The 25002-nt window shown below is 36.0% G+C and overlaps 1 protein-coding gene across 3 annotated transcripts in view; it reads right to left on the reverse strand.

The window, feature by feature from the left end:
* Nucleotides 1-25002, reverse strand: part of LOC130917260 (beta-1,3-glucosyltransferase-like) — a 133759-nt gene that overhangs the window by 88198 nt on the left and 20559 nt on the right. For all 3 annotated transcript variants that reach the window (XM_057838483.1, XM_057838484.1, XM_057838485.1), the window contains exons 2-3: nt 17550-17817; nt 1189-1232 (exon numbers count right to left, since the gene is read on the reverse strand). In XM_057838483.1, the coding sequence (XP_057694466.1) occupies nt 1189-1232; nt 17550-17598 (93 nt within the window). In that variant the 5' untranslated portion in view covers nt 17599-17817. The remainder of the gene's footprint in view (nt 1-1188; nt 1233-17549; nt 17818-25002) is intronic.

A 25002-nucleotide genomic window follows, 5' to 3' on the forward strand; every position in this document is an offset into this window, starting at 1 on the left:
GCATTCACAGGTCAGTCCTTGTTGATTTTTTGGTGCATTTAAGGGTCACATCCTGTTGATTTTTGGGGGCATTTAAAGGTCACTTCCTGTTGATTTTTGGGGGCATTTAGAGGTCACTTCTTGTTGATTTCTGGGGGGGTCAGTTCTTGTTGATTTTTGGGGGCATCTACGTGTCACTTTCTGTTGATTTTTTGGGGGCATTTACATGTCACTTCCTGTTGATTTTTTGGGGCACTTACAGATCACTTCCTGTTGATTTTTGGGGGCATCTACGTGTCACTTTCTGTTGATTTTTTGGGGCACTTACAGATCACTTCCTGTTGATTTTTGGGGAAATTTATGGGTCTGTTCCTGTTGGTTTTGGGGGGCATGTAAAGGTCACTTCCTGTTAATATTTGGGGGCATTTAGAGGTCACTTCTTGTTGATTTCTGGGGGGGTCAGTTCTTGTTGATTTTTGGGGGCATCTACGTGTCACTTTCTGTTGATTTTTTGGGGGCATTTACATGTCACTTCCTGTTGATTTTTTGGGGCACTTACAAATCACTTCCTGTTGATTTTTGGGGGCATCTACGTGTCACTTTCTGTTGATTTTTTGGGGGGCATTTACATGTCACTTCCTGTTGATTTTTTGGGGCACTTACAGATCACTTCCTGTTGATTTTTGGGGAAATTTATGGGTCAGTTCCTGTTGGTTTTGGGGGGCATGTAAAGGTCACTTCCTGTTAATATTTGGGGGCATTTACGGGTCACTTAATCGATTTTGGCCATCTACAGATCACTTCCTGTTCAGTTAGCCAAAATAAACAGGAAGCGACCTGTACATGCGCATAAAAGTGTCTATGACCATCAACTGCAACCCTTGAGTTCATATTTTGGGATTTAATAGTAGACCGATGCAGAAGTTTCCCGTTCCCGCCATGCTAGGCAACCTCGGAAAGGAGCTTTACTGTCAACACGCTCACAGCAAACCCAAATAGCAAAGCGTTCATTATTTAGCGAGCGGTAGGGGGAAAAAATCTAGACAAGCTCGAGAGACGACCACAAAGCAAAAAATTTAAATATGTAGCTTTTTGATGCCGCAGCTCTTTGTTTAGAAATTCAACAAACTTTAGTTTCCTCGTGACGGATGATAAAACAAGTGGGGGAAAATGTGGTGGTAGATGATTAGCGAGAAATCAGACGCTTACCAGGGAGGCGTCTTCGGAGCTGCCGGCAGCTAAGACCATGTGACCTGCGGGGAAAGGCAGAAATGGACAGTTTAGATCCATTTTCAAAGCAGAATTGTGTTTTTTGTTGTATGTTTTTTGGGTAGGAAATTCAGCCCCTGAAACTAGTTTCATGTAGGAACTTGAAATTTGGTAGGTGTGTCTATTTCGAGGATACACACAAAAAAGTCACAAGAAGCCATGCTTGAAAATACAAAGGAGGTTGGCCATTTTGGCTCAAAGTGGCTCGTACAAGCTTCAGTTGTTTTCAACCTTATTTTTCAATTTGAAAAAAATTCAGCCCCTGCAGCCAGTTTTAGATGGCAAAATTAAATTTGGTACAGACGTTAGTCATGGGTAGACCCACAAAAAAAGTCTCAAACACCCATACAGGAAAACAAACAGGAAGTCGGCCATTTTGGCTCAAAATGGCCAACAACGGCTCAGTTGTGCCCAAACGTATTTTTGAGTTTTAAAAGATTTCAGCCCCTGCAGCCAGTTTGAGTTAGCAAAATGAAATTTGGTAGAAATGTCGATCATGGGTAGACCCATAAAAATAAGTCAAGAAGCCATACCTTAAAAAACACAGAAAGCCGGCCATTTTGGCTCAAAGTGGCCAACAAAGGCTCAGTGGTTTTCAGTCTGATTTCTAAGTCTTAAAAAATTCAGCCCCTGAATCCTGTTTAATCTAGCAAAACAAGATTTGAGAAAAATATCGGCCATGAGTAGACCCACAAAAAAGTCTCAAGGGGCCATACCTGAAATCGCACAGGGATTCGGCTATTTTGACACAAAGTTACTGTTAAAAAGGCTCAGTTGTTTTCAACCTTATATTTCAATCTTTAAAAAAAAACAGCCCCTGAATCCCGTTTGATCTAGCAAAATTAAATTTGGTAGAAATATCGGTCATTGGTAGACCCACAAAAAAAGTCTCAAGAAACCATACCTGAAATCGCACAGGGATTCGGCCATTTTGACTCAAATTTGCGGCTAAAAAAGTAACTGTTAAAAAGACTCAGTTGTTTTCAACCTTATATCTTTAAAAAAAAAAACAGCCCCTGAATCCCGTTTGATCTAGCAAAATGGAATTTGGTAGAAATATCGGTCATTGGTAGACCCACAAAAAAGTCTCAAGAAACCATACCTGAAATCGCACAGGGATTCGGCCATTTTGGCTCAAATTTGCGGCTAAAAAAGTTACTGTTAAAAAGGCTCAGTTGTTTTCAACCTTATATTTCAGTCTTTAAAAAATTCAGCCCCTGAATCCTGTTTGATATAGCAAAATGAAATTTGGTAGAAATACTGGTCATGTGTAGACCCACAAAAAAGTCTCAAGGGGCCATACCTGAAATCGCACAGGGATTCGGCTATTTTGACACAAAGTTACTGTTAAAAAGGCTCAGTTGTTTTCAACCTTATATTTCAATCTTTAAAAAAAACAGCCCCTGAATCCCGTTTGATCTAGCAAAATTAAATTTGGTAGAAATATCGGTCATTGGTAGACCCACAAAAAAAGTCTCAAGTAACCATACCTGAAATCACACAGGGATTCGGCCATTTTGACCCAAATTTGCGGCTAAAAAAGTTACTGTTAAAAAGGCTCAGTTGTTTTCAACCTTATATTTCAATCTTTAAAAAAAAAAACAGCCCCTGAATCCCGTTTGATCTAGCAAAATGGAATTTGGTAGAAATATCGGTCATTAGTAGGCCCACAAAAAAGTCTCAAGAAACCATACCTGAAATCGCACAGGGATTCGGCCATTTTGACTCAAATTTGCGGTTAAAAAAGTTACTGTTAAAAAGGCTCAGTTGTTTTCAACCTTATATTTCAGTCTTTAAAAAATTCAGCCCCTGAATCCCGTTTGATATAGCAAAATGAAATTTGGTAGAAATATTGGTCATGTGTAGACCCACAAAAAAGTCTCAAGGACCCATACCTGGAAACACACAGGGTTTCGCCCATTTAGCCTCAAAGTGGCCATCATAGACTCAGTTGTGGCAAAACATATTTTTCAGTTTAATGAAATTCAGCCCCTGAATCCCGTTTGATCTGGCAAGATAAAATTTGGTAGAAACATCGGTCATGGGTAGACCCACATAAAAGTCTCAAAGACCCATACCCGAAATCGCACAGGGATTCAGCCATTTTGACACAAAGTTGATGTTAAAAAAGGCTCAGTTGTTTTCAACCATATTTTTCAGTATTGAAAAAATTCAGCCCTTGAATCCCGTTTGATCTAGCAAAATGAAATTTGGTAGAAAAATCGGTCATGGGTAGACCCACAAAAAATTCTCAAGAAACCATACCTGAAATCACACCGGGATTCGGCCATTTTGACTCAAAGTTGCTGTTAAAAAGGCTCAGTTGTTTTCAACCTTATATTTCAATCTTTAAAAAAAAAAATCGGCCCCTGAATCCCGTTCGATCTAGCAAAATGAAATTTGGTAGAAATATTGGCCATGAGTAGACCCACAAAAAAGCCTCAAGAAGCCATTCTTAAAGAGACACGGAAAATCAGCCATTTTGGTTTGAGGCGGCCGTTTTAGGTTGAGTTTGGCCACAAACACACACAACAAAACTTTAAAAGTCAGCCATTTTGCGCTGAAATTTTGTGGGGTTCCTCAAACAACTCCTCTGATCCGTCGGTTTATAACACCAAATGGAGTCACTTTTGAGGTGACTTTGTGCTTACATCGTCATCAATCACACTTTATAATTGGACTCCCATGATCGATTACGAAGAAACTGATCCTGGGACAAACATCCACCCCGTAGAGGTTTTCCGGGAATCAATGTGTCAAGAAAAAAAAGAACCCGAGTCCCGCAGCCGGTTATTAAATCAGACTTTACGCCAACACCGGCGTTCCGTAATGGTGACCTCTATTAGCCGTCTAACCTTGAGAAAGCGTAAAAGTGCCGCGCTAGCCATTAGAGGACCGTGTTGATGAAGACGTAAAAGCTCCACTTCAGCAGACGCGTATTACTTAGTCATAAAAAGCTCGAAAAAGGATATACATATTTCCACGCCGAGGGCAGCTTTCACACTCTCTCGGTCAGATGGGGTTGCTAACACCCGGAAGGAATCTCATCTATTTTTCAGAGACCTTAGTTGACTTCAAAAAACACTTTTGGTTGCGCATTTTTGGCTGGAGGTGAAGCCACAAGTTTGGTCAGAGAGAAACAACAAAGTGGATTAGGAAAGATAAGAGGAAATGCTGTTGAAAAGTATCCATAATGAAGTGTTGTCAAGGTTTTCGCACCCTTTTAAAAGTCAATTTACAGGTCAATTCCTGTCGGTTTTGGGTTAATGAAAAGGAAGCGAATGGAGAATGTCCCCTAATGAATAGGAAGTGACTCCAAATCAACAGGAAGTAACCTCAAAATGCCCCAAAAACACTTTGAATTAATTTTGGGTCACTTTCTTTAAATTCTGGGGCATTCTGGTGCCACTTCCTGTACATTTAGGGTCATTTCAAGTTCACTTTTGTTATTTTTGCGTCACTTCCTGTTAATTTTGGGTCGCTTCCTATTGATTTTGGGTCACTTCCTGTTGATAGGAGGACATTCTGGGGAAACTTCCTGTACATTTTGGGTCATTTCCTGTTAATTTAAGGGCATTTCAAGTTTAATTTGTTAATTTTGGGTCACTTCCTATTGATTTTGGGTCACTTCCTATCAATTTTGTGTCACTTTCTGTTGGTTTTGGGTCACTTCCTGTTGGTCACTTCCTACCGCATCCATTTCGCCACATACCTCGAAACAAAATGCCACATGTCAAAATTCATTTTGCCAGATGGCAAAAAAAAAATGCCACATGGCAAAATCCATTTTGCAACATGGCAAAAAATGCCACACGGCAAAATCAAGTTTGCCACACGGCAAAATAAATTTTGCAACATAGTTTTTGAAAAAAAAAAAAAAAAAAAAAAACATGGCAAAAAAAAAAAAAAAGCCATATGGCAAAATTCATTTTGCCACATGGCAAAAAAATTGCCACATGGCAAAATCAAGTTTGCCACACAGCAAAAAAATGCCACATGGTAAAATCAAGTTTGCCACACAGCAAAAAAATGCCACATGGTAAAATCAAGTTTGCCACATGGCAAAATAAATTTTGCGACATGGTTTTTGAAAAAAAAAAAGCCACATGGCAAAAAAAAAAAGCCAAATGGCAAAATTCATTTTGCCACAAGGCAAAAAAATGCTACATGGCAAAATCAAGTTTGCCACACAGCAAAAAAATCCCACATGGTAAAATCAAGTTTACCACATGGCAAACATAATGCCACATGGCAAAATAAATTTTGCGACATGGTTTTAGAAAAAAAAAAGCCACATGGCAATAAAAAGAGCCAAATGGCAAAATTCATTTTGCCACAAGGCAAAAAATTGCCACATGGCAAAATCAAGTTTGCCACATGGCAAACAAAATCCCACATGGCAAAATTAAGTTTGCCACATGGCAAAATAAATTTTTCGACATGGCAAAAAAAAAAAAAAATGCCACATGGCAAAATCCATTTTGCAACATGGTAAAAAATGCCACACGGCAAAATAAATTTTGCAACATAGTTTTTGAAAAAAAAAAAAAAAAAAAAACATGGCAAAAAAAAAAAAAAGCCATATGGCAAAATTCATTTTGCCACATGGCAAAAAAATTGCCACATGGCAAAATCAAGTTTGCCACACAGCAAAAAAATGCCACATGGTAAAATCAAGTTTGCCACATGGCAAAATAAATTTTGCGACATGGTTTTTGAAAAAAAAAAGCCACATGGCAAAAAAAAAAAAGCCAAATGGCAAAATTCATTTTGCCACAAGGCAAAAAAATGCCACATGGCAAAATCAAGTTTGCCACACAGCCAAAAAAATTGCCACTTGGCAAAATCAAGTTTGCCACACAGCAAAAAAAAATCCCACATGGTAAAATCAAGTTTACCACATGGCAAACATAATGCCACATGGCAAAATAAATTTTGCGACATGGTTTTAGAAAAAAAAAAGCCACATGGCAATAAAAAGAGCCAAATGGCAAAATTCATTTTGCCACAAGGCAAAAAATTGCCACATGGCAAAATCAAGTTTGCCACATGGCAAACAAAATCCCACATGGCAAAATTAAGTTTGCCACATGGCAAAATAAATTTTTCGACATGGCAAAAAAAAAAAAAAAATGCCACATGGCAAAATCCATTTTGCCATATGGCCAAAAAAAAAAAAAAAAAAAAAAAGGCCACATAGCAAAAAAAAAAAAAAAAATGCCACCAAAAAAATGCCACATGGCAAAATCCATATTGCCACATGGCAAATACCACTTTTCGTTCTCGGCCCTGCTGTTAAATTGACGCCATAACGGGCTTATTCTTAAACAAACGTATGTTCATTCGCTGCCAGCCTTCCATTTTCAAATGGATTGGAGATCTACTAGGAATATAAAAAGAGCCCATAGAGTATTGATATAAACTTTGAAAATAAATACAAGTCGGCAACAGAAGATTCTGACCGCAATTAATATTCCACACAGACAAACGTGCCCCGAAGCCACTGGAACACGTTTGTGGCAAACAAACAAGCTTGCAGTCACGTTTCTGCATAATGGAAGTCAAGTACGGCCGGGTTCATTAAGGTCCAATATCATTTCTGCTTATTAAATCGAACGGGAGCGCTTCTGCCCCTCTGCCAGCGCGCTCAATACGGACGTGCGCCGTCCTTCAAGAGCGTATTCTGCGAGCAAAAGCGGAGCAAAAAAAAACCATCGATTCAAGTTCAATTTGTTCATTTTGGGTCACTTCCTGTTGATTTAGGGTCATTTCCTATTGATTGGAGGGCATTCTGCGGTCACTTCCTGTACATTTAGGGTCATTTTAAGTTCAATTTGTTAATTTTGGGTCACTTCCTGTTGATTTTGGGTCATTTCCTGTGGATTTTCGGTCACTTCCTGTTGATTTGAGGGCATTCTGGGGTCTTTTCCTGTACATTTGAGGTCATTTTCTGTTGATTTAAAGGTATTTCAAGTCCACTGTCAATTTTGGGTCACTTCCTGTTGATTTTATCTCACTTCCTGTTAATTTTGTTTGACTTCCTGTTGATTTTATCAGTCTTCCTGTTAATTATGTGTCACTTCCTGTTAATTTTTGGTCACTTACTGTAAACTCCGCGGCATTCTGGGCTCACTTCCTGTACATTTTGGATCATTCCATGTTGATTTAAGGGCATTTCAAGTTCAATTTGTTCATTTTGGGTCACTTCCTGTTGATATTGGGTCACTTTCTATTGATTTTGGGTCACTTCCTATTGATTGGAGGGCATTCTGCGGTCACTTCCTGTACATTCAGGGTCATTTTAAGTTCACTTTGTCATTTTTGCGTCACTTCCTGTTGATTTGAGGGCATTCTGGGGTTACTTTCTATAAATTTCAGGTTATTTCCTGTTGATTTAAAGGCATTTCAAGCTCAGTTTGTCAATTTTGGGTCACTTCCTGTTGATTTAGGGTAATTTCTGTTGATTGGAGGGCATTAGAGGGTCACTTCCAGAACATTTGGGGTAATTTTGAATTGATTTAAGGGCATTTATAGTTCACTATGCTTATTTTGCGTTAGTTCCTGTTGATTTTGGGTCACTTCCTGTTGATTGGAGGGCATTTGGGGTCACTTCCTGTACATTTTAGATGATTTCTGGTTGATTTAAGGGCATTTCAAGTTCACGTTGTTCATTTTGGGTCATTTCCTATTGATTTTGGGTCACTTCCTATTGATTGGAGGGCATTTGGGGTTACTTCCTGTTGATTTTGGGTCACTTCCTGTTGATTGGAGGACATTCTTGGGCCACTTCCCGTACATTTAGTGTTGATTTAAGGGCATTTCAAGTTCACTTTTTGGGTCACTTCCTGTTGGTTTTGGGTCACTTCCTGTTGGTTTTTGAGTCACTTACTGTTGATTGGAGGGCATTCTGGGTTTAGTTCCCGTACATTTTGAATCATTTTCTGTCGATTTAAGGGCATTTCAAGCTGACTTAATTAATTTTGGGTCACTTCCTGGTGATTGGAGGGCATTCTGGGGTCACTACCTGTACATTTTGGATGATTCCATGTTGCTTTAAGGGCATTTCAAGTTCATTTAGTTCATTTTGGGTCAGTTCCTGTTGATTTTGGGTCACTTCCTATTGATTTGGGAGGGCATTTGGTGTTACTTCCTGTTGATTTTAGGTCACTTCCTGTTGATTGGAGGACATTCTGGGGCCACTTCCCGTAAATTTTGGATTATTTCCGGTTGATTTAAGGGGATTTCAACTTCACTTAGTTCATTTTGGGTCACTTCCTGTTGATTTTGGGTCACTTCCTGATGATTGGAGGGCATTCTGGGGTCACTTCCTGTACATTTTGGATCATTCCATGTTGATTTAAGGGCATTTCAAGTTCAATTTGTTCATTTTGGGTCACTTCCTGTTGATATTGGGTCACTTCCTATTGATTGAAGGGCATTCTGCGGTCACTTCCTGTACATTCAGGGTCATTTTAAGTTCACTTTGTCATTTTTGCGTCACTTCCTGTTGATTTGAGGGCATTCTGGGGTTACTTTCTATAAATTTCAGGTTATTTCCTGTTGATTTAAAGGCATTTCAAGCTCAGTTTGTCAATTTTGGGTCACTTCCTGTTGATTTAGGGTAATTTCTGTTGATTGGAGGGCATTAGAGGGTCACTTCCAGAACATTTGGGGTAATTTTGAATTGATTTAAGGGCATTTATAGTTCACTATGCTTATTTTGCGTTAGTTCCTGTTGATTTTGGGTCACTTCCTGTTGATTTAGGGTAATTTCTGTTGATTGGAGGGCATTAGAGGGTCACTTCCAGAACATTTGGGGTAATTTTGAATTGATTTAAGGGCATTTATAGTTCACTATGCTTATTTTGCGTTAGTTCCTGTTGATTTTGGGTCACTTCCTGTTGATTGGAGGGCATTTGGGGTCACTTCCTGTACATTTTAGATGATTTCTGGTTGATTTAAGGGCATTTCAAGTTCACGTTGTTCATTTTGGGTCATTTCCTATTGATTTTGGGTCACTTCCTATTGATTGGAGGGCATTTGGGGTTACTTCCTGTTGATTTTGGGTCACTTCCTGTTGATTGGAGGACATTCTTGGGCCACTTCCCGTACATTTAGTGTTGATTTAAGGGCATTTCAAGTTCACTTTTTGGGTCACTTCCTGTTGGTTTTGGGTCACTTCCTGTTGGTTTTTGAGTCACTTACTGTTGATTGGAGGGCATTCTGGGTTTAGTTCCCGTACATTTTGAATCATTTTCTGTCGATTTAAGGGCATTTCAAGCTGACTTAATTAATTTTGGGTCACTTCCTGGTGATTGGAGGGCATTCTGGGGTCACTACCTGTACATTTTGGATGATTCCATGTTGCTTTAAGGGCATTTCAAGTTCATTTAGTTCATTTTGGGTCAGTTCCTGTTGATTTTGGGTCACTTCCTATTGATTTGGGAGGGCATTTGGTGTTACTTCCTGTTGATTTTAGGTCACTTCCTGTTGATTGGAGGACATTCTGGGGCCACTTCCCGTAAATTTTGGATTATTTCCGGTTGATTTAAGGGGATTTCAACTTCACTTAGTTCATTTTGGGTCACTTCCTGTTGATTTTGGGTCACTTCCTGATGATTGGAGGGCATTCTGGGGTCACTTCCTGTACATTTTGGATCATTCCATGTTGATTTAAGGGCATTTCAAGTTCAATTTGTTCATTTTGGGTCACTTCCTGTTGATATTGGGTCACTTCCTATTGATTGAAGGGCATTCTGCGGTCACTTCCTGTACATTCAGGGTCATTTTAAGTTCACTTTGTCATTTTTGCGTCACTTCCTGTTGATTTGAGGGCATTCTGGGGTTACTTTCTATAAATTTCAGGTTATTTCCTGTTGATTTAAAGGCATTTCAAGCTCAGTTTGTCAATTTTGGGTCACTTCCTGTTGATTTAGGGTAATTTCTGTTGATTGGAGGGCATTAGAGGGTCACTTCCAGAACATTTGGGGTAATTTTGAATTGATTTAAGGGCATTTATAGTTCACTATGCTTATTTTGCGTTAGTTCCTGTTGATTTTGGGTCACTTCCTGTTGATTGGAGGGCATTTGGGGTCACTACCTGTACATTTTGGATGATTCCATGTTGCTTTAAGGGCATTTCAAGTTCATTTAGTTCATTTTGGGTCAGTTCCTGTTGATTTTGGGTCACTTCCTATTGATTTGGGAGGGCATTTGGTGTTACTTCCTGTTGATTTTAGGTCACTTCCTGTTGATTGGAGGACATTCTGGGGCCACTTCCCGTAAATTTTGGATTATTTCCGGTTGATTTAAGGGGATTTCAACTTCACTTAGTTCATTTTGGGTCACTTCCTGTTGATTTTGGGTCACTTCCTGTTAATTTAGGGTCACTTCCTGATGATTGGAGGGCATTCTGGGGTCACTTCCTGTACATTTTGGATGATTCCATGTTGCTTTAAGGGCATTTCAAGTTCATTTAGTTCATTTTGGGTCAGTTCCTGTTGATTTTGGGTCACTTCCTATTGATTTGGGAGGGCATTTGGTGTTACTTCCTGTTGATTTTAGGTCACTTCCTGTTGATTGGAGGACATTCTGGGGCCACTTCCCGTAAATTTTGGATTATTTCCGGTTGATTTAAGGGCATTTCAACTTCACTTAGTTCATTTTGGGTCACTTCCTGTTGATTTTGGGTCACTTCCTGTTAATTTAGGGTCACTTCCTGATGATTGGAGGGCATTCTGGGGTCACTTCCTGTACATTTTGGATGATTCCATGTTGCTTTAAGGGCATTTCAAGTTCATTTAGTTCATTTTGGGTCACTTCCTGTTGATTTTGGGTCACTTCCAATTGATTTGGAGGGCATTTGGTGTTACTTCCTGTTGATTTTGGGTCACTTCCTGTTGATTGGAGGACATTCTGGGGCCACTTCCCGTACATTTTGGATTATTTCCGGTTGATTTAAGGGCATTTCAACTTCACTTAGTTCATTTTGGGTCACTTCCTGTTGATTTTGGGTCACTTCCTGTTAATTTAGGGTCACTTCTTGATGATTGGAGGGCATTCTGGGGTCACTTCCTGTACATTTTGGATGATTCCATGTTGCTTTAAGGGCATTTCAAGTTCATTTAGTTCATTTTGGGTCACTTCCTGTTGATTCTGGGTCACTTCCAATTGATTTGGAGGGCATTTGGTGTTACTTCCTGTTGATTTTGGGTCACTTCCTGTTGATTGGAGGACATTCTGGGGCCACTTCCCGTACATTTTGGATTATTTCTGGTTGATTTAAGGGCATTTCAACCTCACTTAGTTCATTTTGTGTCACTTCCTGTTGATTTTGGGTCACTTCCTGTTAATTTTGAGTCACTTCCTGTTAATTGTAGGGCATTCTTTCTTGTGTCCCTTCCCGTACATTTTGGATAATTTCCTGTTGACTTGAGGGCATTTCAAGTTCACTATGTTAATTTTGGGTCACTTCCTGTTGATTTTGGGGCATTCTGGAGTCACGTTACATGTTGGATCATTTCCTGTAGATTTTGGGGTATACCGTGGTCATTTCCTGTACACGTTAGGTCACTTTTGGGTTAGGCTTGATTTATTCGCCCCTCCCAGTCAAAACAAATCGGGGTTCTATCAGCGATAATGTTACTGAAACGCAAATTTACTTCTCCGATGCTGTTTGTAGCCATTTGTGAGCGTTTTTCTCTCAAATGGCGCCGCGCCAGTCACAGTGTGCTTGAGTGCGTACAGCGTGCGCGCTCTTGCGTGGCTGCAGCTGTGCTTGTGCACTGACGAGTGCAAAACACAGCCCACTTAAGCACCGGTCCCTGCACTCAAATTCAGCCCAGGCGCATACAGTAAACTCAAAACTAGACTTTTTTTAAATGTGCCATTTGAAATGTTTTACCATTGGAAATGAATGGGGCCATCGGTGGCAATAATATGAGAAAAAAATGCAAAATTAAGAGAATAACGGCATACGTTAGAATATTACACGATGAAAGTCTCAATGATATGAGAAAAAAGTAATATTATGGGATTAAAATGATCATATTACAAGAAAAGAATTGTAATGCTACGGGATTAACGTCACAATATATATTTTGGAATACTATGAGATTAAATTATTAATAATCTGAGAAAAATCAAGTTATATTACCAGATTAAAATCATAATATACAAGATTAACAGAATAACCAGATGTTACAAGAATTAAGTCATACAATGGAATATTACAAGATTAAATTTTTAATATAAGGGGCAAAAAATTAAGATTAAAATTCAGATTAAAGTCGCAATATTACAAGATTAAATCATGTTTTACGAGATTATCTCATATACGAAGTTTAAATTGTGATATTGGGAGAAAAATATCGTAATATTACGTGATTCAAGTCGTAATATTACGAGAATAAAGTCAAACATTGGAACATTACCAAATTAAAATTGTAATTTGCGAGATTAACAAAATGCTGAGATCTGAATCGTTAATATTACGAGGGAAAAAAATGTTGTATTATTGCATAATCGTAATTTTTTAGATAACATTACTAGAAAATAATTGCAAAATTACGAGAAAAACATCCTAACATTACGAGATTAAAGTGGTAACATTACGAGAAAAAACGTAATATTATGGGATTAAAATGATCATATTACAAGAAAAGAATTGTAATGCTACGGGATTAACGTCACAATATTATGAGAATAACATCATACTTTGAGATTAAATTATTAATAATCTGAGAAAAATCAAATTATATTACCAGATTAAAATCATAATATACAAGATTAATAGAATAACAAGACGTTACAAGAATTAAATCATACAATGGAATATTACAATATTAAATGTTTAATAAAAGGGGGGAAAATTAAGATTAAAATTGAGATTAAAGTCGCAATATTACAAGATTAAATCATGTTTTACGAGATTATCTCATATACGAAGTTTAAATTGTGATATTGGGAGAAAAATATCCCAATATTGCGTGATTTAAATCGCAATATTACGAAAATAAAGTCAAACATTGGAGCATTACGAAATTAAAATTGTAATTTGCGAGATTAACAAGATGCTGAGCTCTAAATCGTTAATATTAGGAGGGAAAAAAATGTTGCATTATTACATAATCGTAAGTTTTTAGATAACATTACTAGAAAATAATTGCAAAATTACGAGAAAAACATCCTAACATTACGAGATTAAAGTGGTAACATTACGAGAAAAAACGTAATATTATGGGATTAAAATGATCATATTACGAGAAAAGAATTGTAATGCTACAGGATTAACGTCACAATATTATGAGAATAACATCATACTTTGGAATACTATGAGATTAAATCATCAATAATCTGAGAAAAATCAAATTATATTTCCAGATTAAAATTATACTATACAAGATTAATAGAATAACCAGATGTTACAAGAATTAAATCATACAATGGAATATTACAATATTAAATTTTTAATAAAAGGGGGGGAAAATTAAGATTAAAATTGAGATTTAAATCGCAATATTACAAGATTAAATCATGTTTTACGAGATTATCTCATATATGTAGTTTAAATTGTGATATTGGGAGAAAAATATCGTAATATTACGTGATTTAAATCGTAATATTACGAGAATAAAGTAAAATATTGGAACATTACGAAATTAAAATTGTAATTTGCGAGATTAACAACATGCTGAGATCCAAATCATAATATTATGAGGGAAAAAAATGTTGGATTATTCCAAAATCGTCATTTTTGAGATAACATGACTAGAAAATAATTGCAAAATTACAAGAAAACGTTACGAGATTAAAGTGGTAACATTACGAGATTAAAGTAGTAATTCACGAGATTAACGCCACAATGTTACAAGGATAAAGTCATATTGGAATATTACAAAATTAAATTTGTAATTAATGAGACTAATTCACATAACAAGATTTAAATCATAATATTAAGAAGAAAAAAAGTTGCATAATTACAATTTTAAAAGAATAAAGTACTACATTGGAATATTACGAGATTAACGTCTCAATATTACAAGAATAAAGTCACATTTTGTAATACTATGATTTTAAAGTCTTAATAACATGAGGGAAAAAAGTAATATTCACAGATTACAATCATAATACATAAAATTAACAAACATGAGATTGAAATCGTAATAGTACAAGAAAAAAAAATCATTATAGTACGAGATTAAAGTCATAATACTACGAGATTAATGTCACAATATGACAAGAATAAAGTCACAGGGTAGAGAGCTATGTGAAAAAAAAGTAATATTACAAGAATAAAGTCATACATTGGAATATTACAAGATTAAAATCTTAATATGAGGGGGAAAACCAGATTAAAATGAGATTAAAATCGCAGTATTACGCGAATAAAGTCATACATTGGAATATTACGAAACTAAAATGGTAATGTACGAGATTAACGATATACGAGATTAATAACATGATGAGATTAAAATTGTAATATTATAAGAAAAAAATTATTACGAATAAAAACTATGCTAATAAATTATAAAATTGGAATATGATGAGATTAGCACCAAGTCATATGTTGGAATATAATGAGATTATATTCGTAATTTATGAGATTAATAACATTACGAGAAAAAAGATAAACGTAATATTACGAGATTAAAGTGGTAGTATTACGAAATTAACGTAGTAAATGACGAGATTATTCTTGGAATATTGTGATGTTAAAGTCATACATTGGATTAGCACAGGATTAAAATCTTAATATGTGGGGAAACATTTTGAGATTAAAATAAAATTAAAGCCGTAATATTACAAGAATAATCAATTTTAATATGAAATTGTAATTTATGAGATTAATAACATGACAAGATTTAAATCATAATATTAAGAGACAAAAAGTGGCGTAATTACGATTTTTAAAAATGATGTAAATAAAGTACATTGGAATATTATAAGATTAGCGTCCTAATATTACAATAATAAAGTCATAAATTGGAATATTACAAGATTCAAATCTTGATATGTGGGGGGGAAATTTTGAGATTCACGAGATTAAAATCGTAATAAAACAAGAATAAAGTCAGACGTTGGAATATTATGAAATTAAAATGGGAATGTACAAGATTAATAACATGATGAGATTTAAATAAAAGTCGTAACAATACAAGATTATAACCTTAATATGAGGGGAAATTTTTAAAGTCACAAAATTACGAGATTAAAATTGCGAAATATATGACATTGCTAACATTATGAGATTAAAATTGTGATGTCACAATAGCACGAGAATAAATTCATACATTGTCATATCACAAGATTAAAATTGTAATTTACGAGATTCATACCATGATGAGATTTAAATAAAAGTCGTAACATTACAAGAATAAAGTCATATATTGGTACTTTACAAGATTATAATCTTAGTATGAGGGGGGGGGAATTTGAGATTAGAGTCAGAACATTACAAGATTAAAATCTAATTTTACAAGATTACTAGATATGAGACTAACAACATTACTAGATTAAATTTGTGATAATGTGAGAATAATGTTGCAATATCACGAGAATAAAGTCATACATGGGCATATCACAAGATTAATATTGTAATCTACGAGATTAATACCATGACAAGATTAAAATAAAAGTCGTAACATTACGCAAAATAAGTCATACATTGGCATATTACAAGATTATAATATTCATGTGAGGAGGGTAGATTAAAATGAAATTAAAGTCACAATATCACAATTTTAAAATCAGACTTTACAAATTACCTTAAATATGAGATTAATAACTATTAGATTAAAATTGTGATGTCGCAATATCACGAGAATAAAGTCATACATCGGCAAATCACGAGATTAAAATTGTCATCTACAAGATTAATACCATGACGAGATTTAAATATTAATCGTAACGTTACAAGAATAAAATCATACATTGGTATATAACTAGATTATAATCTTAATATGAGGGGGGGAAATGAGATTAAAGTGAGATCAAAGTCACAAAATTACAAGATTAAAATTGTATTTTATGAGATACATAACATTACCTGATTAAAACTGTGATATTGTGAGATTAACATCGCAATATCACAAGAATAAAGTCATACATTGGCATGTCACGGAAATAAAATTGTAATCTATGAGATTAATACCATGACGAGATTAAGAAAAAGTTGTAACATTACAGGAATAAAGTCATGTATTGGTATATTACAAGATTATAATATTAATATGAGGAGAGGGGTTTAGATTAAAATGAGATTAAAGTCACGATATTGCAAATTTAAAATCACACTTTACCAATTACCTAATATTTGAGATTAATAACAATACGAGATTAAAATTATGATGTCGCAATATCAGGAGAATCAAGTCATACATTGACATGACACGAAATTAAAACTAATCTATGAGATTAATACCATGGCGATATTTAAATATAAACCGTAACATTACGACAATAAAATCATACATTGGTATATTACTAGATTATATTACTAGATTAAAACGAGATTAAAGTCACAAAATTACAAGATTATAATTATATTTTACAAGATACATTAACTTTACCAGATTAAAATTGTGATCGAGATTAACGTCGCAACATCAAGAGAACAAAGTCATACATTGGCATATCAAGAGATTAAATCTTGTAATCTAAGAGATTAACAACATGACAGGATTTAAATCTCAATACTACGAGGAAAAAAAGTCGCATTATTACGAACGAAAAAAATTACGTTGGAATATTACGAGATTGGTTTTAATGATACAGGCGGAAAATTGTGAACATTTGCCGTCCCTCCCACTTCAATTTAATTGGACGTCTATCGTTGTCAATGACAACCAATGAGATAAAAATGATAATGATTCAACATTCAATTTAGTTTATCTCTTGTAGTTATACCATTAAAAGTGGGAGGGTTCGGACATCTATCGCTGTCAATCGCTACCAATGAGCGATAACGTGATTTATTAATGAGCTCATCGCATAAATAATCAGTGATTATAGTCGCCGATCAAAATAATCGATCGTGTCAACCCAACCATGAAGTAACGCGAAGAATACTCACTCATTTCCATTGCAGCTAAGTACACTTTCTCTCATTGTACTTTTTTGACTTGCCAACACTGGTTGCTATTTCATTTTTTGAAGCAATATTTGCCCAAACAAACTTTGCAGACGTCGTAGGTGGAAGCGTCGCCTCATGTTTGTAGGTTTTAGAAGGAAAAACAGCATCAACGCGACCCACACAGTTGGGCAAAAAAAGTCAAGGCGAAGTGAAGGCGGCGGCGACTCACCGAGGGAGAGCAGAAGCAAGCCCGCGACGAGATGCCGGTTACCCGGCATGGTGGCGGCTCTCGTTCGGCCTCGGTGCCGGCCCCGCGGAGGCAGCTCGCCGCGTCGGGGGTTATCTTAGCGGCGCCGCAAGGCACATGCGACGCGAGCACCGACGGGTAAACGTAGGAGTGGAGTGGAGCTTCTGCTTCGCTTTTCTCGTGGCGGTAGGCGGCATCGTCACTGGGAGAGCGCGGCTCACGGGCGCCCTCTGGCAGGCCGTTACTGGCACTGCAACACAAATGAGAATGGACAGATAAGAGAAGGATCGATAGCGGTGAAAGTTTGATGTTGTTGTTGTTGTTGAAGGTAGCTTTGCATTAAAGTGACCCTGAAATGCCCTCAAATCACCAAAATGTGACTCTGAAATGCCCCCAAATCAACAGGAAGTGACCCTGGAATGCCTCAAAATGAACACCAGGTGACCCCGAATGTACAGGGTCAAAATCACCAATTAGCGCTTCAGAAATAAGAGAGAGTGACCTGAAATCAACAGGAAGTAACTTAGAAATGCCCCAATATCATGAGGAAGTGACCAATAAACAGGAAGTAACCCAAATTGTACGGAAGGTGAGCCGGGAATTCCTCAAAACCAACAGAAAGTGACCCGTAAGTGCCCAAAATGAACAGGTTCGTCAACGGCAGCCAATAAAGGCATTGTGACTAGAATAGCAACTAAATTGAGTTAAAATGGATTGGACGTCTATTGCTGTCAATTGCAGCCAAAGTGTTTTTGCCTATTTTGGGGGGTGACTTTTTTCCTGGCTTTTTTTTTTTTTTTTTTTTTGGGGGGGGGGGGGGGGGGTAGTGTTATTTTTTGTGTGTGATTTTGCCAATGTTTTGTGGGGAGGGTAGTGGTTTTGCCAGGTTTTTGTGTGATTTTGCCAATTTTTGGGCATCAAATGCCGTCAATAGTAGCCAATGAGGGCATTATTACAAAAATAGAAACTCAAGTGTCAATTTTTTGGGTGATTTTTTTAATGTGTTTTTTTCCATGTTTTTTTTTTTTTCTTTTTTGTGTTTTTTGCCTATTTTGGGGGGTGACTTTTTTCCTGGCTTTTTTTTTGGGGGGGGGGGGGTTAGTGTTTTTTTTGTGTGTGTGATTTTGCATTTTTTGTGGGGAGGGTAGTGGTTTTGCCAGGTTTTTAGTGTGATTTTGCCAATTTTTGGGCATCAAATGCTGTCAATAGCAGCCAATGAGAGCATTATGACAAAAATAGCAACACAATTGTCAAGTTTTTGGGTGATTTTTTTGGTGTTTTTCCCATTTTTTTTCCTCCTTTGTGTTTTTGTCTCTTTTGGGGGGGTGACTTTTTTTCCTGGCTTTTTTTTTAGGGGGGGGTTAGTGTTTTTTTTTTTTGTGTGTGATTTTGCATTTTTTGTGGGGAGGGTAGTGGTTTTGCCAGGTTTTTAGGGTGATTTTGCCATTTTTTGGGCATCAAATGCTGTCAATAGCAGCCAATGAGGGCATTATGACAAAAATAGCAACTCAATTGTCAATTTTTTGGGGTGATTTTTTTGTGTGTTTTTTCCCCCATTTTTTTGTCCTATGTGTTTTTGCCTAGTTTGGGGGGTGACTTTTTTCCTGACTTTTGTTTTTTTGGGAGGGGGGGTTAGTGTTTTTTGTGTGTGTGTGTGGGGGGGGGGGTGATTTTGCATTTTTTGTGGGGAGGGGAGTGGTTTTGCCAGGTTTTAGTGTGATTTTGCCAATTTTTGGGCATCAAATGCCGTCAATAGCAGCCAATGAGGGCATTATGACAAAAATAGCAACTCACTTGTCAATTTTTTAGGGTGATTTTTTGGGTGTTTTTTTCCCCCATTTTTTTCTCCTTTGTGTTTTTGCCAATTTTGGGGGGTGACTTTTGCCTGTCTTTTGTTTTTTGGGGGGAGGGGGGTTAGTGTTTGTTTTTGTTCGTGATTTTGCCCCTCTTTGTCAACATGGACTGGATGTCAAGCGCCGTCAATGGCAGCCAATGAGTGCATTGTGACGAGAATAGCAAGTAAATTGAATTAAAATGGATTGGACGTCTATTGCCGTCAATTGCAGCCAAAGTGTTAAGGTATATGAGGTCACAAAACATTATAAATACCCCAAAAATACATCATACATTTTCCATTTTTTCCTTCTATTTTTTTCACTTTTATCATATTTCATATGGCGGAAAACACTCGGGTGACTTGAATTTCTGCTCTGAGACCCCCAATTTGGCCAACTTTCAAAATTGTCCGATATGCATGTGTGATACATTATTGGAAAGCTTAAAATCTCCATTTTCTGGGGAAGAAAAATTTTGAACAGGAGGGCATTCTTTAAAAAAATTATTTTTAAACAGCGAAACCCTACCTGGAGGTGAGAGCACGCAAGAGCAGAATTACAGACGCCATGAGTTTAACGAGATATTATTGCATATTTACCTTGTTTTGATCCAAAAACTCCAGGAAGCATGTATCTCTGAGTGTCAAGACACGGCTGTGAATGGCCACAGCTGGATTTTGGGGGGATTTTATGGATAAAACATGGTAATATAACAAGGGTCTTGATGCAGAAATCGCAGACATCAAGGAGTGGTCATATATTTACCCTTTTAAACTTTTTTTTTTTTTTTTTTTTTTTACAATTTTTCTTTGTTTAGATCGATTATTTATCATCTAACATATCAGAAAAAATGTGTCAGTTACAAACAAAATACAATTAAGCGATAGTTATGAGGTAGATATCCGTGACGTTTTTACAGACGCCGTTTTTTTTCATTGTGATGTCATTTGTTTAAAAATTTTAAATAAGCGAGTAAATAATTTTTTAAGTCGATTTTTTTTTTTTTTATACAAAATATGAGACATCAATGATTCTAAGCTAAAAATGACAGGCATTTTGAATAATAAATATAATTAATTACCTTCGTTTTATGGCTGGGTTGTAACAAAAACGGTTGCGCGACGTCTGTAAACGGGGGTTTCCAGGGTAAAAGGGACAAATTAAAAACAGTTCGGGGGCTTCATGCACCATCAATCTGCTATGGCAGCATATAGACATATTGTTCTATCAAACACAACAGTTGTTTTGGCTTAAAATACAGCAGTTTCTTTCAAAGAGGAGTGCAAGAGCAGAAACTGCTTTTTCAGTCTTGTCTGTGTTTTCCGCCATATATTATTAGATAGGCACCAAAGGGGTTCATCCAAGTAATCCAAATATACGATCAAAATATAAAATACAAATATATGAGTGTCTGTGTTTACAAGTAGACTGATTTACAAGCAAACCGTATTCTCTCTCCTGTTATTTCTGTTGCACGATACCTAATTTTTGTACTTTGAAGCTCCGCTCTTAAGTCATGTCATCTTGAGACGACGGCGTGCGCTCATTAGCATGTTGGAAATTGAAGCCACCGCACATAGGAATCAATCTAGGGACGGTTGCTACTAGTTTCCTGGCCGGGAAAATAAATCAGGAATATGAAGCCGACTCTGTAGTAATAACATACTGTAGACACGCTATTAACTCTTCAAATCCTGGGTGCATCGAGTGATTGTTTTAGTGCCATTTCTATGGAGCATTGTTGCAATTGGCTAACTTGCATAGCAAGAGTCCACTAGCGTAAATTCTATATAATGCTAATGTTTACAACAGTTGGCTAACTTGCAAAGCAAAAGTCCGTTAGCTTAAATGCTATATAATGCTAATGTTTACAAAAATTGTTTAACTTGGATAGCAAAAGTCCGCTCGCTTAAATGCTATATAATGCTAATGTTTAAAACAATTGGCTTAATTGCATTGCAAGAATCCGCTAGTTTAAATTCTATATAATGCTAATGTTTACAACAATTGGCTAACTTTCAAAGCAAAAGTCCGTCAGCTTAAATGCAATATAATGCTAATGTTTACACGAATTGTTTAACTTGCATGGCAAAAGTCCGCTAGCTTAAATGCTATATAATTCTAATGTTTAAAACAATTGGCTAATCAGCATAGCAAAAGTCCGCTATCTTAAATTCTATATAATGCTAATGTTTACAAAATTGCCTAACTTGCAAAGCAAAAGTCCGCTAGCTTAAATGCTATATAATGCTAATGTTTAAAACAATTGGCAAACTTGCATAGCAAAAGTCCGCTAGCTTAAATGCTATATAAAGTTAATGTTTACACCAATTGGCTATCTTGCATAGCAAAATTCCGCTAGCTTAAATGCTATATAATGCTAATGTTTACAACAATTGGCGAATTTGCATAAAAAAGCCCCCTAGCTTAAATGCTATATAATGCTAATGTTTGCAATAATTGAATAACTTGCATAGCAAAAGTCTGCTAGTTTAAATGCAATATAATGCTAATATTTACTACTATTGGCTAACTTGCAAAGCAAGAATCCACTTTCTTAAATGCTATTTAATGCTAATGTTTACAACAATTGGCTAACTTGCATATCAGAAGTCCACTATCTTAAATGCTATATTATGCTAATGTTTACAACAGTTGTCTAACTTGCGAAGCAAAAGTCCGCTAGCCTAAATGCTATATAATGCTAATATTTAAAACAATTGGCTAAATTGCCTTGCAAAAGTCAACAAGCTTAAATGCTATATAAAGCTAATGTTTAAAACAATTGGCTAACTTGCATAGTAAAAGTCCGCTAGCTTAAATGCTATATAAAGTTCATGTTTACACCAATTGGCTACCTTGCATAGCAAAATTCCACTAGCTTAAATGCTATATAATGCTAATGTTTACAATAATTTGCCAACTAACTTGCATAGCAAATGTCCGCTAGATTAAATGCTATACAATGCTAATATTTACAACAATTGATAACCTGCTTAGCAAAAGTCCGCTAGCTTAAATGCTATATAATGCTAATGTTTGCAATAATTGAATAACTTGCATAGCAAAAGTCTGCTAGTTTAAATGCAATATAATGCTAATATTTACTACAATTGGCTAACTTGCAAAGCAAGAATCCACTTTCTTAAATGCTATTTAATGCTAATGTTTACAACAATTGGCTAACTTGCATATCAGAAGTCCACTATCTTAAATGCTATATTATGCTAATGTTTACAACAGTTGTCTAACTTGCGAAGCAAAAGTCCGCTAGCCTAAATGCTATATAATGCTAATGTTTAAAACAATTGGCTAACTTGCATAGCAAAAGTCCGCTAGCTTAAATGCTATATAAAGTTAATGTTTACACCAATTGGCTATCTTGCATAGCAAAATTCCGCTAGCTTAAATGCTATATAATGCTAATGTTTACAACAATTGGCGAATTTGCATAAAAAAGCCCCCTAGCTTAAATGCTATATAATGCTAATGTTTGCAATAATTGAATAACTTGCATAGCAAAAGTCTGCTAGTTTAAATGCAATATAATGCTAATATTTACTACAATTGGCTAACTTGCAAAGCAAGAATCCACTTTCTTAAATGCTATTTAATGCTAATGTTTACAACAATTGGCTAACCTGCATATCAGAAGTCCACTATCTTAAATGCTATATTATGCTAATGTTTACAACAGTTGTCTAACTTGCGAAGCAAAAGTCCGCTAGCCTAAATGCTATATAATGCTAATATTTAAAACAATTGGCTAAATTGCCTTGCAAAAGTCAACAAGCTTAAATGCTATATAAAGCTTGTAGTGCCAGGAAGGAGTCGGAGGCGGCGTATCGTGGTCAACACTTGAAAACATTTATTTCTTCACAGAGCAGGATTGCACACCAAAGCACGAGGTCACAGCAGAACAGAGCGGAGTGTAACAACTAAAAGGGTCCGGGCGGAACTCCGTCCTTATACGTTCCTCCGAGTGAATTATGTAAATAGTAACGCCACAAGCTAATGTTTAAAACAGTTGGCTAACTTGCATAGTAAAAGTCCACTAGCTTAAATGCTATATAAAGTTAATGTTTACACCAATTGGCTACCTTGCATAGCAAAATTCCACTAGCTTAAATGCTATATAATGCTAATGTTTACAATAATTTGCCAACTAACTTGCATAGCAAATGTCCGCTAGATTAAATGCTATATAATGCTAATATTTACAACAATTGATAACCTGCTTAGCAAAAGTCCGCTAGCTTAAATGCTACAGAATGCTAATGTTACAACAATTGGCTAACTTGCTTAGCAAGAATCCACTTTCTTAAATGCTATATAATGCTAATGTTTACAAAAATTGGCTAGCTTGCATAGGAAAGGTCCGCTAACTTAAATGCTATTTAATGCTAATGTTTACAACAATTGGCTAACTTGCAAAGCAAAAGTCCACTATCTTAAATGCTATGTAATGCTAATGTTTGAAACAATTGGCTAAATTGCATTGCAAAAGTCAACTAGCTTAAATGCTATATAAACCTAATGTTTAAAACAGTTGGCAAACTTGCATAGCAAAAGTCTGCGAGCTTAAATGCTATTTAATGTTTACACGAACTGGCTAACTTGCATAGCAAAATTCCGCTAGCTTAAATGCTATATAATGCTACTGTTTACAATAATTGGCTAGCTAACTTGCATAGCAAATGTCCGCCAGATTAAATGCTGTATAAAGCTAATGTTTAAAACAATTGGCTAACTTGCATAGCATAAGTCCGCTAGCATGAATGCTATATAATACTAATGTTTACAACAATTTACTAACTTGCATAGCAAAAGTCTGCTAGTTTAAATGCTATATAATGCTAATATTTACAAAATTGTTTAACTTGCATAGCAAAAGTCCACTATCTTAAATGCTATATAATGCTAATGTTTACCAAATAGTTTCTGGTGCACACTAAAAACAATGTGTTGCACACTAGATTGTTTATATCTATATTTTTTTGTACCCAAAACTGTATCCTTCGCTTAATTATTTCATTTTATTTAAAATATATTTTTTTATCTTTATTCATTTTATACAAATAATAAAATACTAACAATTATTAAATATATTTCTATGTTAAATATTTTAAAATATGCTAATACAACTACAACAACAGTAGTCTAATCTAATCTGAGTGTCAAAATATTGTCCTGTGGGCCACAATTGGCCCCTGGGCTGCAATTTTGAGACTTTTGGACAATGTGAATGTAATAAAGATTCAAACAAAATAACAATAATAATAATGTGTGGAACCTTTTTAGTGTTGTGGGCATGGCCAATAGAGATGTTTTTGTACATCTTAAAATGAGAAATTCATTCACACACCTAGGTGTAAAAAGGGCTATTGAAGAGGGTAGTGAGCTGTGCAGCCACGCCTTTATTCGAAACCAAAATAAATCTTCTAATTGGGCCAATTTGACCAAGTGTGCCAAATTTCGTGGCTCTATTAGCTGGCTAAGTCCCTAAAAAAATCTACTTCCTTTTAATGGCAAACAAAGGGCCGTCACGGCAACGGACAGAGACGTGTACATTGCCTTAAAATGGAGTACTACAAAAGGAC

This window comes from Corythoichthys intestinalis, chromosome 6 (genome assembly GCF_030265065.1).
Source record: "Corythoichthys intestinalis isolate RoL2023-P3 chromosome 6, ASM3026506v1, whole genome shotgun sequence".
NCBI lineage: Eukaryota > Metazoa > Chordata > Actinopteri > Syngnathiformes > Syngnathidae > Corythoichthys > Corythoichthys intestinalis.